Here is a 17,342-nt window from a genome sequence, read left to right on the forward strand (position 1 = left end):
ATATATATATGATGAATGTAACACACAAAACAAAATCCTAATAATTTTCCTCATTTCTGACCCCACTCTAAGAGAAGGAGGAGCACATAAGAAGCCCATGGCCATGAACAGAAGAGGCAGAGTCCCATACAGCAAGGTGCATCCTCCTGGGTCACCACTGATAGGCATGGTGACCAGCCTTACAATTCTCAAAGTCTATAAAATGATGATAAACCCAGAGGATGAGCGTCTTTGGATTGCCTGTGGCTTGTCAGGGACTGTGTAGGTCTGTGTGGTACTATCTCATTCTGGTCTTGTATGACCCTGTGTGGTTCCCATTCTACACAGAGAAACCAAAAGTCAGGTTGCCTGCCCCAGGCCACTCAATAACTACTTTCTGGGTCTGTGTTCTTGCAATCATATTCAATGGAGGATCTTCAAAAGCTTTAAGCTTTGGGATCCAGGTTTTAACTATTAGTTTGCTTTGCTAAATAAAGATGCAAGTTTAGAGGTATTACTAAAAAGAAATAACTATTCTTTCAGATTCTTCCATAGACTACCAGGAAGGCTAACCCTGGGAAAAGAGATTAACCTTTGGAAGGGTCTGGGAACAGCTGACCAAGCTCAAATATAAAAGAAGAGATGTCTCCAGTTTTCTTGCCTGCATGAGTCTGGAAGCACACTCTGGCTGGGTAAGTGTCTCTGGGGACCAGTCCAATGAGGGCAGGAGGGTAGCTCTAGAGTCAGACAGACCTAGGCTCTAGGTGAGGCTCAGGTGAGTACATGATTGCTTTGAGCCCAGGCTGGTGCTCTGGAAATGTGGGCACCACAGGAGCTACCACAAAGGTGCATAAAATGGGAAGGCGGTCCTCTGGCCCCTCAGGCTGATCCTGGCACAGGCACAAATGTTCAGTCCTCATCCTCCCACTTCCCTGCTGCATTTGCAAGCTGCTCAGTTCAGGCAATAGTCACCCAGGTTAGAAGCACACTAGGGTGTGGAAATGGTTGTGAAAGTCAGTCAGCTTAAAGAGTGCTAAAGCAGTTTAGCATGGCACAACCTAACTGGAAAGTAATGTGGCAATGCACAGAGAGGCACAAAAAAGCGTTCATACCCTTTGAACCAGAAATTCCATGTCTGGGAACTTATCCTAAAGAAATAATTCAAAAGAAAGAAAACATTGTATTCATGAAGTGGTTCAGTTGAAAATAATGTAACAGTGGAGGCAACCAAAATGTCTACTAAAAGTAAATGGTGGCAGAAGTCACCAGAGAAACCTTTATGCAGTCATAAGAAATCAGACTTGTTAAAACTGTATCATGCAGCTCAGGGGCAGGGTGCTCGCCTAGAATACATGACGCCTGGGGTTCATTGCCAGCATTGGGCCACAGTAAAGAGAGGGGGAAAGTGGGGAGGAAGCAGGGGTGAATCAAAACTATGGTGTACTCTCTGCCAATATGACAAGATGTCTTTGCAAACAAAAATGGGAGACACAAAATATCTGAGAGTTGTTTGTTTAGGGGGATGAAATACTGAGAATTGTTTTTTCCTTTTTCTTTTTTTTAATGTATTTAGTACAGGGTCGACAGGGTCTACAGGGTCTCACTGCGTAGATTGGACTTGTAGTGATTCTCCTGTTTTCAGCCTCCCCAGTGCTGGGATTAGAGGTGAGCACCACCATGCCCAGTCTCATTCTCCACAGGGGGTGGGGGTGGGGCCGGCAGGAGAAGTTTCTTTTTTCTTACTTTCAAAATGCTCAGATGTTACTTTATTTTCTTTAATGTATAACACATGGTCAAAAAGTAAAGTAAAATATTCTGTTTCTTTAAAGTTAGTAGCAATAAGCACAAAAACTGCTGTGGTCTATAAGAGAATAGGGAATAGAATGTGGGGACAAATAAAACCAAGTATAAATACATTTATTTCATAATGACTTCTAAGGTGACTATAGTGCTTAAATTTAGATTTTGATATTCACTAATAGCCCTCCTCCTAACTCTCTTTTCTCCAGCACTAAGCTTTGGGAGTTTTAGATGATTAAAGAACCTATCTTCTTGCCCACCTAAGACGCTAGAGTGCTTCACCACTGTTGAGCCTGCACCTTCTGACGTTCTGTCAGGCACTGGACTTGCTATATCATAGTTGTACTCTTACCTCTTGTGGGACAACAGCTGAGAGACAAGACGCAGGAGAACTCCCAACTCAAAGAGATTAAGTCACACAGCTAGAGTTGGGTCTTGACCTGCAGTTGGTCTGACTGGTGAACTTGTACTGTTTCTTAACCAGCTCCTTCTTCTGCTCCCACAAATGGATTGGGTCTAGCTCAAGTTCAGAGTTCTGCCTGAGTGTTCTCATTGGATCTCTTTGTCTCAACATGAACTTCCCCTCAAGGCTCAAGTGGCACAGTGGGACTTGCTGTTTAGTCTTACTCTTATTAGTTGTTCACTGTTTTAGCCTTACATTTTGCTCAGTGCTTGGCACCTAGAAAAGGCTCAACAAATATGTCCATTGAAAGAATGGTGTACTTTATAATGTACAAAAGGAAAAGCAACTTTACAGCCAGATGCCTTCCTGAGGCCTGCCAAGCCTACTACTTCCTCCATTATCCCTTCACTGGCTCCTTTCACTGGCTCCCTTCTTATTCTCCTGCACACACTACCTTCCTTTGCATCTCAGGACTGCATGGCTTAGCCTGTGTGGGAAATATTCCCTTCACTCTGACTGGATCCTTCTCACCCTTCAGGTTTCTGCTCAGAGGTAACTACAGAGCAGCTTTCTCTGATCACTCCACCTAAAGCAGAACCCTTTGTCCCTGTCATATCATGCCACAGCTTCCAGGCCCAACTGTAGCCTGCTATCACATCTGGGATTGTTTATTTGCCTGGTGCTCTTATCTCACTGGGTGAAAAAAAAAAAAAAAAAAAAAAGGTCCAGACAGCAGGGGTCTCTGCCCTGGTCCCTTCTGCACCCTGATGCACAGTACTGTATCTGGAACACAGGAATCTAGTAGATCTCTGACAAACGTATGAATGAATAGTTTGTTAAGTCAAGAGTTGTTACCAGTAAGAATTGTTTGACTTCTTTAAGAAGTCTTTAAGGAAAAAAATGATACAGCTTCTAAAAATGACTAGCCCAAAACATGTTAAATGTCTACTTCAGGATTTTTAAATGCCAGACTTTTTAATCTGGCAGTTAAAGGCCTACTCAAGGGGGGGGGGGGAGAAGGGGGAGAAAACTTTAAAATCCAAATGGATACAATGGAATGTTCTCTGGACACAAGCAAAAACCTTGAAACAAACCACCTAAGGCCACAATTCGCTTGCTAAGCCATATACTTTCTTTAGCTTAAACTCAGCACTCCATTGTATTCTAACTTATGAAATGGGCTTGAGGAGCTAAGCTTCTAGAGTCCAGACAGCTGCCTTGCAGTAGGAATGGACAAAGTTGAGAGGTCAAAACTCCTCTTCAGAAGCCAGCCTTCCTGTCTGTCTCTTTCTGTGGTAGATTAACTAATGGCCAACTTGCAAGACCCAGCTGAACTGAATCAGTGTGGAGTTGGGTATGGAAGGCCAACCTGAGGATTGTTGCCAATAGAATAAAAAGAGATCTAGAGGGGAAGATGGTGTGCTGTTCATTCTCCTGGAGAAGCTTGTCACACTGATTTTCCTGTTATGAACTCAACCGTTCTCATCACTGAAGGAGCTGTGCCCTCACTGTTGCTGAGGATGGTTGTGGATCTCTCTCCAGAGGAGCTCTGGTCCCTTACCCTGAACATCGTTTCCTGGCTCTAATACAGATCCTTCATCCTGCTGGCACAGACTTTCTAACTGCCACCATTGATCTTTGAACTTTCCTAGTGCAGATCCTTGATATATATTTGTATAAAACATTGGCATGGTTGGGCTGGGGAGATAGTTCAGTAGAATAAGCACTTGCCTGGCAAGTGCAGGGTCCTGAGCTCAATCCCCAGTACCACAAAAAAAAAAAACAACAAACAAACAAACAAAAAAAACTGGCATGGGCTTTAGGCCTCCAGCTAGACTCATGGAGGATATTACTATGGGATCCAGGCCCTTAGCTGGATTCGTTGGGTCTCTAGTGCATTGTGAGCTCTCTTGCACACTTCTGCATTTGACTTTTTGGATGAATATTATAAAATAATCCTATAAATTGTGTGTCTTGTATTAAATCTATTTCCTTGTAAACCCTAACTAAAATAGAAATTGTACCAAATTGTATCAGTGGGATCATTGCTGTGACTATACCTGACCATGTGGTTCAGGAACCTTTAGGACTGGCTTGTGGTAAGTTTGAAAAGCTTTGGGGATGCCACCTAAAAAATGCAGAGTTGGAATGCCACCTTAGTCTATACCATATGGGAGAGTCTGGTCATACCTCAGAGTACCAGAAACCTTAAACATGAAGCTCAGAAGGTTTCTTCTGAGAAGAACGACTGTATTAGCTGTTGGACTTCAAATGATGTGTGTTACAGCTTGGCAGAAAGTTTGTCTGCACTTCGCTTGTGTACAGAGACTGCCTGAGACTGAGATTAAGGGTGATGGACTAAAGAATCAGGCAGAATAAATTTCAAGGCACTCCAATGCTGAGGCTGTTGAAGGCTTTTGAGCCAGATCTATGATGAGAATGAAAAACAAAGAGCACAGCAGAATGATTTGAAGCACTGTGACTTTGCTCTAGTAAATGTATGGACTGCGAAGACAGAGAAGAGCCTGATTGCTAAGAGAGAACAGGAGACTAGAAAAGTTGGCCTATAGTCATAAAAACAGCATCAGAACTTCACCCTTTGCAGCCTCAAAATTGAAAAGTGAAAGACATTCCTTTGAGAAGAAAGCCACACAGCACCATATTCCAGAATGGGGGTGACCTAGTAAAGTTTTCCCTTGTGACTGGATTCAGAGTGCTCAGCAATCCAGGCACTTGACTCCTATAGCTAAGAGAGAAGGAAGCCTGGCTACTGCTCCTGGTGGCAGCAGACCCTGGCATCATCCACACAGTGCTAATCTCAGGCATATGCAGAATGGAAAAGTTGTGAGGTCAGGAAGGCTTCTACCCAGATTTCAGAAGAAGGCCAAATGCCCATGAGAGGACAGTATGTGAAACTATGAGTGGGAAGCCAAAGGTGCAGTGGAGACCCCAGAAATTTGGAAGCCAAAAATATGGATCCTTTGAGGAAAACTGTAAGGAGGGAGCAGAGCCAGCCCAAGAGAGAAACTATGGGAGCCATAACCACCAGCAATAGCATAGGAATGGAGCCACCCAAGTCCTCTGGAGTACACATCTTGCCATAGATGCTGCACCTGGAACTACCGGACTTAATGTTTTCCCTGATGTATTTTGGACTTGCTTTAGCCCCATTCCTTTGTATCCTACTGTTTGTAACTTTCGGAATAGAAATGTCTATTTTGTAACATTCAATGTTGAAAGTGTTAAACTTTCTTTTCATTTGTACAGGGGCTCATAGCTAACAGTTTGCCTTAAATCTCAGAGGAGACTTTTGGCTTGGACTTTTCAGCAATGCTGAATCCGTCAGGATTTTGGCAACTCTTGGAGATGGACTAAATGCCTTTTTACATAAAGGGATGTGCATGAGTCTTTAGCAGCTAGAGGTGGAATGCTATGGTTTGTGTCTAGATGTCCCCTCAAAGCCTCATGTAGCCATGGAGGTTCTTTGAGGTGGCTAATCCTAGAGTATGATTGATTCATGGTGCAATGCTGGGATAAAGGGTTCTGGGATTAAGGGTGGGTAATTGCTGGGGATCAGCCCACTGATTGGATTGGCACTGCCAATTCTGATAGACTGGACACAATATAAGGGACAGAAAGAAGCTTGTCTTGCTCTTTCTTGCTGCTTTTGCTGCTATATACTGTTGCCCCTCTGCCATGTGCTACCCTGCCTTGAAGCCAGCTGATTATGGACTCAAACCTCTATAAACTGAACTAAATAAACTCTTTCCCATTTAACTCTGGGTGTTGGGTATTCTGTCTCAGCAATGAGAGAAAAGTAATTAAGACCCTTTCTTTCCGTCTCTGTCTCTTTCTTGGTACTGAGGATTAAAACCAGGGCTCTCTATCACCAAGCAAAATGCCTAGTGCTTTTAATTTTTATTTTAAAAATTTTTATTAGTATATGGTTGCAACACATTATGGTATTCTTTGTGTGGACTTAGTACATGTATCTAACACAACACATCTTGCTTCTCTTTTCACCTCCCCCAACACTGGGTTTTCTTGCCATTTGAGAGAGAACTATCTCCTTACTTCCTATCATATATCTTTTATTTTGCTCTTTATTTACATGTTGGATCTCTCATGTAAGAGAAAATGTGGGCTACTTAAGCTTGTGTGTCTGACTTAATTTCACAGTTTCCTACAAATGACTCAAGGGCATCCTTGTTTGCGGCAGAGTAGCACACCACATTCTTTTAACCATTCATCTGCTGAAGGACACACATCCTGCTTTCAAGATTGAAATATGTATGATAATAGTACTGCTATAAATATGTTTATAGGTATTACTATAATATGATGACTTTAACTCTTTTGGGAAGACATCAAGAAGGGGAATAGCTGGGTTGAATGGAATTTTTAGTTTCAGTACTGGTTCAGTAGGAATCTTCATACTAATTCCCATAGTGATTATACCAGTTTACATTACCAATGAATATGTTTGAGGCAGGGTCTCATTAAGTTGTGTAGATTTGGACTTCAAATCATGATTCTCCTGTCTCAGCCTCCTGTGATGCTGAGATTACAGGTGTGTACCACCTTGTTGGCCTGATTCTTTTTCTTTCTTTCTTTCTTTCTTTCTTTCTTTCTTTCTTTTTTTTTTTTTGTATTTAGTACAGGGTCTCACTACACAGATTGGACTCATAGTGATTCTCCTGTTTCCAGCCTCCCAAGTACTTGGATTATAGGTGTGTGTGACCACACCCAGTCTCAGTTGCTCTCTCAGTGTGCCCAGGGCCGGGGCCAGGATGGCACTCCAGGAATCAATCCCTAGTTCCTGTGCCTGCCTAAGCAGGTACTTTAGTCTGCTAAGCTTACCTGGCTGGCCCAGCACATTTTTTTTTTTTTTCATTTTATGTATTTAGTACAAGGTCTCACTATACAGCTCGGTCTCGTAGTGATCCTCCTATTTTCAGCCTCCCCAGCACTGGGATTACAGGCATATGCCACCATGTCTAGACTCTGGCTCAGTGCGCCCTGGGGGCAGGGTCAGCATGGCATGTGGGACTGGGAATCAAACCCCTGGTGCCTGTGCTTGTCAAAGCAGGCGCTTAGCGAGCTGAGTTATCTCGCCGAGGCTGAGCCATCTCCCTGGCCCTGATTCTTGAAATCACAGCAGGGAAGCTCTTCTAAAGTGGATGACTTTACTTTAAGAGGCCTGTCCTATTTTATTTCATTATATTACTCAGAGTCTCTGGGACTCTAGTGCTGATTTTGGAAACTGCTTAGACACACAAAGGTTTATTAGGAGCCACCAGAGAAACTGAGGTACCCTCCCAACAGCTCTATCTGCGCTGCAGCCAGCCATCTAGGCTATGTATTCCACTGGGGGCAAGAACCATGGGCAGCATAGCCCAGAGCTTACAACTATGTGGGGGCAAAGGGAAAAAGAACTACTACTATAATGACAATGGCCTTCAGTGTGCATGGCTTCCCTCAGGACCACACAATAACTCTGCAAAGGCAGGCATATTCAACACTGTAGATGAAGACAGTTACTTAGAGTAAATATACAACCTGTTTCCTATTACATGCCTGATACAGTACCCTTAATTTCTCCTATTTTTCCTCTATGGATAGGCACTGGCCCTCACTCAACAAGGTGTGATGTCATGAAACAATGTTAAGAGGTAACAGCCGAAGTCCTCATCAGCTCCAAGGTTCCACGATCTGGCTCTCCCCTGCCGGACTCCTGACTTCCCACTTTGCTCTGGCTGTTTGGTGATGACACAACATGGTTTTGCCTTTCTCAATGCCTAGTCCAGTCCTGCACAGCCTTGACTTAATGGCTACCCTCTCTGGTACCTGTTCCCTCTGGGATTAGGGATTTGCCCTCACACCACATTAGTGGCAATGGAGTAAATAGACTGTGGTATCTTTCCCCCTCTGGCCCTTTAGACCAATTCCTTGAGGGAAGAGTTGTGTTTTCAATATCCCTGTGTTCAGCCCCAGGAGGGGCTAGAAGATATGACAGCTGCAGTGAGAGGCAAGGGGTCAGAATGCTTAAAGGACTGGGCTCTGGAAGCCACATTGCTTGGGCCAATGGGTGGGCAGGCTCCTGACAGTCTGCGTGACTCCTAGCAAATTGCTTGACCTCTCCTTCCTCTCAGATGCTTCCTCTGTGACATGTCACAATAGTGCAAGGCTGTGAAAGTAAATAAGGAAACCCCTTGCAAAGAACAAATATAAGGGAGCCACTTTATAGCACAGAATACTCATTTACAGAATAATTAGAAAGGCTAATGACCAAGAACCAAATGAAGGCAAGGTTTTGGCTATATACCTGTATCTCAGAGCTTAATTGAAGCATCTGCGGCAGAGCTCTTTTGGCCCCAGGACACTGAAGCCCAGCAGTGGGTGATCTGCTGGAACCACAGAACCACACTGAGAATATTTCCTAGCCCAAGCAGTAAAGGGCAAATTTGTTAGCAAATTTGTTAGAGGAGTCATCAACATGCTCCTCCCCTTTCAGAACGAGTCTTCCAGTGAAAGCTAAAAATGCCAAAAACAGATGCTACTGCCCAAATAAACTGTGAGTCTGGCCAGTGGGGATGACAGTGCTTGAAGAAGCATGTGGAAGGAAGGTGGCAGCAGCTGGGCAGGGTGGGCCTGTGGTGAGCCTGTGGGTTTGCAGACAGCTGAGAATGTGCATAGACTCAAGACATGTGGGTCCCACTTCCTCTGTACCTCACTCCCTGCTGTCGAGGCAAAAATGTCAGCTGGGTGGAAGGAGGTTGCAGATTCCTCTTGTCTGAGGTCACCCAGCAGGTCACTCCTGCTTTCCAAAATCCCAAAGTGAAACACCTCTTCCATTCTAGCACACAGATTAACTCACAAGATGTGGGCTGATAATGAGAACTGCGTACAATCAATTCCTCTAAATTATCCACTGATATTCACATCTCTAGGGAATGATTTTCTAGGAAAAGGCTGTGGTGCTTTCTAAGAAAGAAACCATGATCTTACAAAGGAGATAAAATACCGTGAATAGCCCAACTGAGACCGCTTCCTAGAGCACTCGCTTCAGCAAAAACACTGATAAGGGAAGTGCCTGCTCCAGCTGTTTCTAAGAACTCTCTGCTCTTCACACTTGTTTCTCTCATAGGCTGGTAAGATTCACAATTTCACTTGCGTGTGCCTAGCCCCAAGATGAGCTAGATACTTAACATCACGCCATCTCTGGGGGTCGTGCGATCTCAGGGCTTAGATTTCACACCAACTTCACCTACACTGGCTGCTCTGTGCTCTGCCTTCCGTTCATAGAAGTCCTGTCTCCTGGCTTCCACTCCCCGGGCTCAGGACTCAAGCTTTCCTCTGCACTGTGAATGTGGCCTATCTGCAGCCACAATGGTGCCTGTACAATGGAATTCTAGCCTCCACTTGCTAAAGGGTGGCAAGTATGTGGGTGAGGAGTGCTCCCCTTAATAGCTGGGCTGGAGACAGGCTCCAGATTTTGACCTACGGCCCCTTCCTCACTGGCTTGAAGAGATGTGACAAATGGCTTCCTGGGAGAGATAAGTCTGGCCCTCACTCACCCGCCGGGTCTTCTCCACGTCACCACAGGGCAGCCGCTTCACAAAGTCGATGCCCGTCAGTGGTGTGCCTGTTGGAGGCAGCAGGATGGAGGCATCCATCATGAGATATTCCACATTCATGGGCTTCATCTAGGAGAGACACCACAGGAAATCTCACCGAAGGTCCTTCCCTTGAGGTGGAAGAGGGCATAGGGGCAGGGAACCCAGGCCCCCACCCTCACCCACTCATCAGGGAGTGTTGTCAGCCTGGGCTTAGAATGGGACCAAGCTTCAGGCCTGCCATAAGTGGGAGTAATAATCCTTTTTTGCTTTCTAAATTGCATACTTTTTCCTTATGAAGCCAGAGGGCCACAAAGCCAATTAGCATAGGTTGCCTGCCTTTTCCTTGTGGACACTTACACTTAAGTACTTGCTGCCAAAGGCTTGAGGTCTGCTGCCTCAATCCCTGTTTCTCAGCAGGGGTGGCAGAGCCCCATTTCTGTTTCAACCCCCTCTTGGCACCTTTCAGCAGCACCCCATCAGCCTTTCCCTTTGGCTCAGTCCCCTCTGCTTTACTCCCCCGTTCTTTATAACCTTCCTAGGGAGCCGCTGGCAGCCTTCCATGGGGGAGATGGATGCTGTGTGCACATACTTTTAGCGCCATACTGGGGGCACTAAGGCAAGCAAGGGAAGTATCAGATGCCAAGGTTTGCCTTCAGTGACGCATCTCCAGCAGCACTTTAGGAACTGTCTCCACCTCATTTTCTCAGAGGCTGATTTCTTAGGGACTGAGCTGAAGACTGCCTTCAGCTGCTTGGTCTGGGGTATGTCACCTTTGTATTTCTGTAGAACATCAGGCACTGGGCAGGACACACCACAAACATTTGATTAAAACAAACAAGGGGCCTGGGAGATGGCTCAGTGGAATAAGCGCTTCCCTGGCAAGCGCAAGGGCCTGAGTTCAATCCTCGGTTCCGCCAAAAAAAAAGAATTTTAATAAAAAACAAACAAACAAAAAAAAAAAAAAAACAGGAAAGTTTTTGTAGGGTAGGAGGGAGAAGAAACAAATTATATTTTTTACACATGGACTTTGCTCAAGTCATCTCACTGGGTATTTCACATCCACCCTGGGCAGCAAAGTGGAGTGGAGCTCAACGTACAGGTTAAAAAAAAAAAAAAAAAAAAAAAAATCAAGGCTCAGAATTTAAGCAACCTGTCACATAATTAGTAAACAAACAAAAGCAAGAGCAGGGGGTTTAGGAGCCTGAGCTTCTCCACATCACAAATGACATGTGAATGCTACATTTCCAAAGAGAAAATCAAGCTGGGAGGACCACATTGCATAAGGGAGGTGGGGGAATAAAATGGCAAATAACCCCTAATCCACTGCACTCTGACTAATAGTCTGACGAGCAGAAGTCTAAGCTACCTTCTAAAGAGCTAGCGATGTTAGGGGGCTGAGCACATCAAAGGCAGCGAGGTACAGTTACAGCAGCATACATGCCACAAGGATGCCTGGCCACTGCAGACTGTGGAGCCTGCAAAAGCCTCCACACAGGCATCAGGTGCACAGTGACAGAGATATGGTAAGGGGTCTGGACTCCAGACCCCCATGGGCAGGCTAGGAAGCCAGGTAGCCACTTAGCTGAGTTGCCTGCCTTTTTCTTTTTAGCACTTTAAATGTTTAGGTTCATTATAAATGTCCCAAATTACTTCATACTTTGGTGAGTAATGTCCATGCAAGGACAATTTATTATCTATTTATTGAGTACCCATTTGGCGTTAGGTACAGGAGATGCAGATTGATTGGGAACAAGTCAGAAAGCCCTGATCTTCTGGGCCTATCACCTGCTGGGGGAGGAGGACGGTGCTGCTGCAGCACTGGCACCTTCTGCTACAGCAGCAAGGAAGGAGGCAGCGCCAGGCAGGGAGCAGGGCAGAGGGCTGGGAGGCAAGATGCTTTGCTCTGGAAGCCTCACTCTGCCACAAAAAGCTGGGACAGATTTGGGGACATTAATTGAACTCTCACTTCCAGTTTCCTCATCAGCAAAAAGAAGGCAATGCCATTAGCCTTCAGTTGGTATGAAGATGAAACAATTTAATATATACAATGTGCTTTACACTCCGGGCCTGGAGCAAGTCCTTAGCTAAAAGATACCCTCGCCAGGATCATTCAAGCCACAGGGAATCTTTCTGACCCATCTTACAGACACAGTGCAGGGAGAGTGAAGTAACCTGGAATTTTACTGGTGATGGGATCCAAAGACTCTTTGCCGCTCATCAGGAGGCCCCAGAAAGACAGAGGCCATGTGGGTCTGGCAGGCACACAGGTACTTGTCAGTTCAGGTGAGTCCCGGGCCCTTACTTACTGTCATGCTCCTGTACTCATCTTCAAACATGTCCAAAAAAATTTCTTCCCCCTTAAAAAGAAAGGAATAGAGGAAAAGATACATCCATCTATCTATCTATCTATCTATCTATCTATCTATCTATCTATCTATCTATCTAGATTTCCCCCTCTCCCTGTATTTTAGGGAAGAGTCTACAGGGTGTTTAGGGTCTCACTACTAGAGCAGACTTGTAGTGATCCCTGTTTACAGCCTCCCAAGTGCTGGTATTACAGGTGCACACCACCACACCCAGTCTCAATTGCTGTCTCAGTGTGCCCCAGGGGGCGGGGCTGGCACAGCAGGCCCAGGGATGGAACCCCGGGCTCCTAAGCCTGCTTGTAGGCATTTTAATCCACTGAGCTATTTGGCCAGCCATTAAGATTTATATTTTCCCCCATAAACACAGAATTACAAACTCTAGCTCTCATCTTTACAGACCATCTGTTTTTTGTCAGTGGTCTCTTATAAATCATCAGGATATAAAATACACAAGTGAACATGTACACATATTCAAATGAAAGATCAAATCTCAAATTGCACTATTCAAAACCTTTTTCTTTCTTAAAAAATGTTGAGTTAGAGCTCTTCTTTCAAAGCAATTAATTAGAAAGCATGTCTGTAATCTCTGCACTCTGGGAGGCCGAGGCAGGAGGATCAAAAGTTCAAGCCTAGCCTGGGAAATTTGATGAGTTAACAATAGCAAGACCCTGTCTCAAATTAAAAATTTAAAAGTCTCAGTTTTAAGTCCCAGTACAAAAAAAGACTTAAGTACTTGTGATAATGACAGGAGATATAAGAAATCCTAGCTAAGTCACCATGTTAAAAAATGCGAAGTTCTACATTTCTGGGAAGAAGAGTATAATTAAGAATGCTTAAAGCTAAAATTACATGGTTCTTTCCATTTGCTTTTGAGACAAGCTCTTGGGGCCTTGTAGGTCTTCAGGCTAAGGCTCTGCCCAGGAGCTGTCCTTCAGAACAGAGCTTGGGGTAGGAACTTGGGTCTGCAATATATAAACCTGGGACCATTTCCCAGCCTACTTCAAGAGTCTCTGTTTTACTGCAAGGATGGGAAAACAAAAAGAAAACAAGAAAGATTCAGCCATGTTGTTGGGTCATTCATTGTAATGGTGAAGTGAATTAAAGGTGAAGTACATAAAATGCAGAGTGCAGAGCCGGCTGCTCAGTCAGGCTGGAGAACTGTCAGTGTGCAAGATCACAGGCAGCTCCGCTAGACAATGATTGTTAGGACTATCCTGCCTCTTATCATGGGATACACACACAGTCAGGGTGGGAAAAGGCACAGATCAGAGGTCTCTTATATTTTTCCACTTGTTAGAACTACATATGAACTTGAAGTTTTTTGCATGGTAAAAGGAGCACCAAAAAACTGACAACCCTCAAGAACATCTGTAGGTGTTATAGTGATTGATATAGGAGAAATATAACTCCCAACCTGCGAGATGTCAGATATGCTGTTTGTGTTCCTTGAAAGTGAAGACTGAATCCCAAAGGACAACAGAGGTTAAGCACAGAAAAGACTGAAAGATAGCTCCTGAGAGACAGAAGGGGGTCCCCAAAATGGATTGCCACTGAGACCCTTTGCCAGGGGTAATTTATACAGCAAATTTAAAATGTAGGTACGATGTGGGTCAAACTACAATCAACCTATAGAACTACTAGTATAACTGCTTAGCTAATATTGACCCAATTGGGAAGCGAGTCAAGTAGCAAGGGTACATGGAAAGCACAAATTCACTGTGGGGAAGAGATGAGTCCAGATGCTCTGATCACCTAGCCGAGTGACTTATATCCATCTGAATTTTATGGAACTAGGTGATACCAATCACAGCACACACTCAGGTTATCTTTTAGTCCTCAGGGAGGCTTGAAGGCCTGGTCATTGTTTCTTTATCTTGAGGCTGACCTTCAACAGATGTGTACCATCCACACTTTTGGTGTGCTCTTGTCTTTTTGCATGGGCTGTCTTGAGGGCCTGTCCCTGTCTGACTGCCTATTAACTTCTATCTAACTTAGCTGCCTATAATAACAGGATAAAAGAGAAATCTGGATGGGAGAAAGGAACCAAAATTCAAATACACCTCTCTTTTAATTAATAGAAGAAAATCACCTTCAGAAAAAATGCTTCCCTCTATGTCTTTCTGTTTTTGCAACCCAAAAGCTTTGGGGGAGAATAAAACTTAGGGCAGCAATCCTGGAAAGAGAGTCAAAGACAACCAACTCAACTACACAGTTTCTACTTTGTTCTGCACTTGCTAGCAGGGCTATATTCTCCCTTAAAGGTCAAACTAGGATTTCTTCCCCAGGGCACGGGAGGCCCATAGGAAGCCACCTTGTCTGGACATGGGGTCTACAGAACCTGTTGAAGTAGATTCCCAGATTATAGGACCTGGTTTTACCTTAACAAACATTGACAATAATGGATTGTGGCTTAAAAGCCTCCTGTAAAGAAATAGCAGTTTAAAAAGAATACAAATAATGAAAGCATAGGTGAACAACAGAAAATGGCAACAATGACACCTTTCCCCTGCCCAGGAGGACCTGCATTAGCTCTTTATGGGGGAACCATTGCTAGTAAGATCTGAGGAGCTCTGCTATGGAAACCAAAACTCAGAAAATTACTAGGACTGTCTGACAAACATTAATCCAGCATGGCTGACAATGATAAGCCTTGCCTAAGGGTAAAGTCTGAATGTTTACATCTCCCCAAAATTTGTATGTCAAAATCCCAGTCCCAGGGTGATGGTGTTAGGATGTAGGGCCTTTTAGAGGTGACTAGATCATAAGGATGACCTTACAAAAGAGACCCCAGAGCCTATCTGCCCCTTTCCACCATGTGGAAACACAGGACAAAGACACCATCCTCAAGAAAGCAGGCCCTCTCCCCAGAGACTGGGTCTGCCTTGGTCTGGGATATCCCAGTGTCCAGAATTATGAGAAATAAAGCTCCATTGCTTGTCAGCCACCCAGCTGATGGTATTTTGTTACAGCAGCCCTAATAGACATATGCCTTAAGATAAGACCTAAGCAGAACTGGGATGAGAGTGTGCCTCAGTGGTTGAATGCTTGCCTAGCATGTGCCAGGCCCTGGGTTTGATTCTTAGAACCATACCAAACAAATGAACAAATCCAAAAAAACTGACACACATATACACAGACACAGATATTTTAAAATCATGGTGGTACTTTATAAAATCTCCCTAAACCTAATATAAAAGTTTAGACGTTCTTAGTACATATGTGTATAACTAATATACATATATAAAAATGTATATAACTAATATACATAAAATCATAAATCAGTCATAAATAATTTTAGATGTATTAGTATATGTAACTTATGAACATAAGTTCATCAGGTATTATTTATTTATATGTATATGATTTGTGATTCACATAGAAATTCATAAATACTCATAAGTAATTGCTAAACTGTCATAAACTAGGAGTTCTCAAAAGTTTGACCAATAAGATAGTATGAAAAATTCAAACACCATTAGCTGTCTCAAAATAAAAAAATAAAACAAATGGGTACAAATGCCCCAGAGCAATAATACTCAGTACTGGGGTGGGAGCTCAGAGGTCATTGCTCTGAGACTATGAAATCAAGCGTTTTCATTTAGTGATCACAGGTACAAAGAATACTGAAGGCATTTAACCTATTACCCGCTTCCTACAAGACACCCACACTGAAAGTCACCTTATAGAAATGCCGCACCAGGTGGACACTCTCTTCTTTTGCACCCTGTTAAAAGAAAGAGCATGGTCTTATTGAGGCAAGCAGGTCAGGTTCATTACCAATTCTGCAAACAGAGTGCATGTAAAACAGACATTTGACTGATATTCCTTAATATATAAAATGATTCTTAGAGAGGGAAGAAGGGTGAGAGGCAGAACTCAAAATGCAAATTGACAGAAGGCAGTAATTCAATGTGATAACATGTGAAGCTTGTTAATGTACAATTAAGTGTGTGCATGTGGGTCAGTAAGTTATGGCCATTATGACTCCCCTTTTACAAAATACAGTTTTGTTTTTTGTGGCTGGCTCACCCCGCCCTAGGGGCAGGGTTGACACAGCATGTGGTACCAGGGATTGAACTGTGGTCCCTGTACTTGCCTAAGCTTGCCTAAGCAGGTGCTTTAGACCACTGAGCTAACTCACCAGCCCCAGAGTTCTTTTGTAAGTGTGTGTATGCATATATGTGAGAATGTACCTGCATACCCACACCTAAGAATGCACTATACTTGTTACTTTGTATCTCCTTCCTAAATTTTCTTTAAAAACAAGGATGTACAGGGGGACAATAGAAGCTATCAAAACTTAATGTATATTTTAGTACAGAAATCATAAATAATGTGTATGTTTATGTATGAAAGTTTCATAATAAAAAAGGAATAACTTTCAAATCCTGGGAGCAAACACAGAACCAAATAATTATAACATGCTACTAAAATGTAAAGAGTAAGTAGATTGACCCTTCAAGGGAGTCTTGGTTGAAAGGAGCTTCTTTCTGGACTAGGCTCCTATCTGGCTTCCCTCCTGAGCTCTTCCACTGTCCTGGGCCCATGGGAATGAGGAGAGGGGAGGCCTCACCTCCAGGCAGGCCAGGTGCACGTCCTTTATGATACAGCCAGAGCTGGTCAGGACTTGCTGCTTCAGGAGCAGGCAGCTCAACTCCAGAGTGGCCAGGCGGATCTTCCCATCTGTGGAACACAGCAGGGTCAGCCTTGCAGCCCCAGGAGCAGGGCCCTAGAACACAGGCTCTGGGTTTCCTATGTGAGGCTAACAGGCATGAAAGGGGGAGCCCCATATGCCAACCCCCTTCCAAGTCTATTAGCATTCAGTGTTCTCAACATAGCTGCTTATATCATATAATGATTTAGATCAAGGATGTACCCCAAAGGGAGCATGTGCTCACAGATGGGGCTTTTGGAAGGTAACTAAATCAAGTGGGTGATAGGGCTGACCTGCTGTCAGGAGGTGGGGTCTGGTGAGAAGGAGCAGGTCACTTGGGATAGGACCTGGAAGGGTCTGTCTCCCTTCTAGGCTCTTTCGCTCTGCTTCCTGGCTGCCATGACTTGAGCCGTTTTGCTCTCCAGCCCTTGCTAGCACACCTTTTCTGCCTTGAAGCCACTCAACTATGGACTGAAACCCAAATAATCTCTCCTCCTAGTTGTCAATGTCAGATACTGTGT

The 17,342-nt window shown here is 44.1% G+C and overlaps 1 protein-coding gene across 9 annotated transcripts in view; it reads right to left on the reverse strand.

Annotated features, from left to right (window-relative positions):
- Clec16a (C-type lectin domain containing 16A) overlaps window positions 1–17,342 on the reverse strand; it is a 235,044-nt gene that overhangs the window by 123,820 nt on the left and 93,882 nt on the right. For 5 of the 9 annotated variants that reach the window (XM_023711467.1, XM_023711470.1, XM_023711469.1 and 2 more), the window contains 4 exons: window positions 16,741–16,850; window positions 15,847–15,891; window positions 12,108–12,158; window positions 9,760–9,888 (listed from right to left, as the gene is read on the reverse strand). In XM_023711467.1, coding sequence (XP_023567235.1) covers window positions 9,760–9,888; window positions 12,108–12,158; window positions 15,847–15,891; window positions 16,741–16,850 — 335 coding nt within the window. Of the gene's footprint in view, window positions 1–1,091; window positions 1,128–9,759; window positions 9,889–12,107; window positions 12,159–15,846; window positions 15,892–16,740; window positions 16,851–17,342 lie in introns of all 9 variants that reach the window. The other 4 variants (XM_023711465.1, XM_023711468.1, XM_023711464.1 and 1 more) reach the window with 1 other exon arrangement.

The sequence above is a fragment of the Octodon degus genome, unplaced genomic scaffold, assembly GCF_000260255.1.
Source record: "Octodon degus isolate 3935 unplaced genomic scaffold, OctDeg1.0 scaffold00021, whole genome shotgun sequence".
In the NCBI taxonomy this organism is placed as follows: Eukaryota; Metazoa; Chordata; class Mammalia; order Rodentia; family Octodontidae; genus Octodon; species Octodon degus.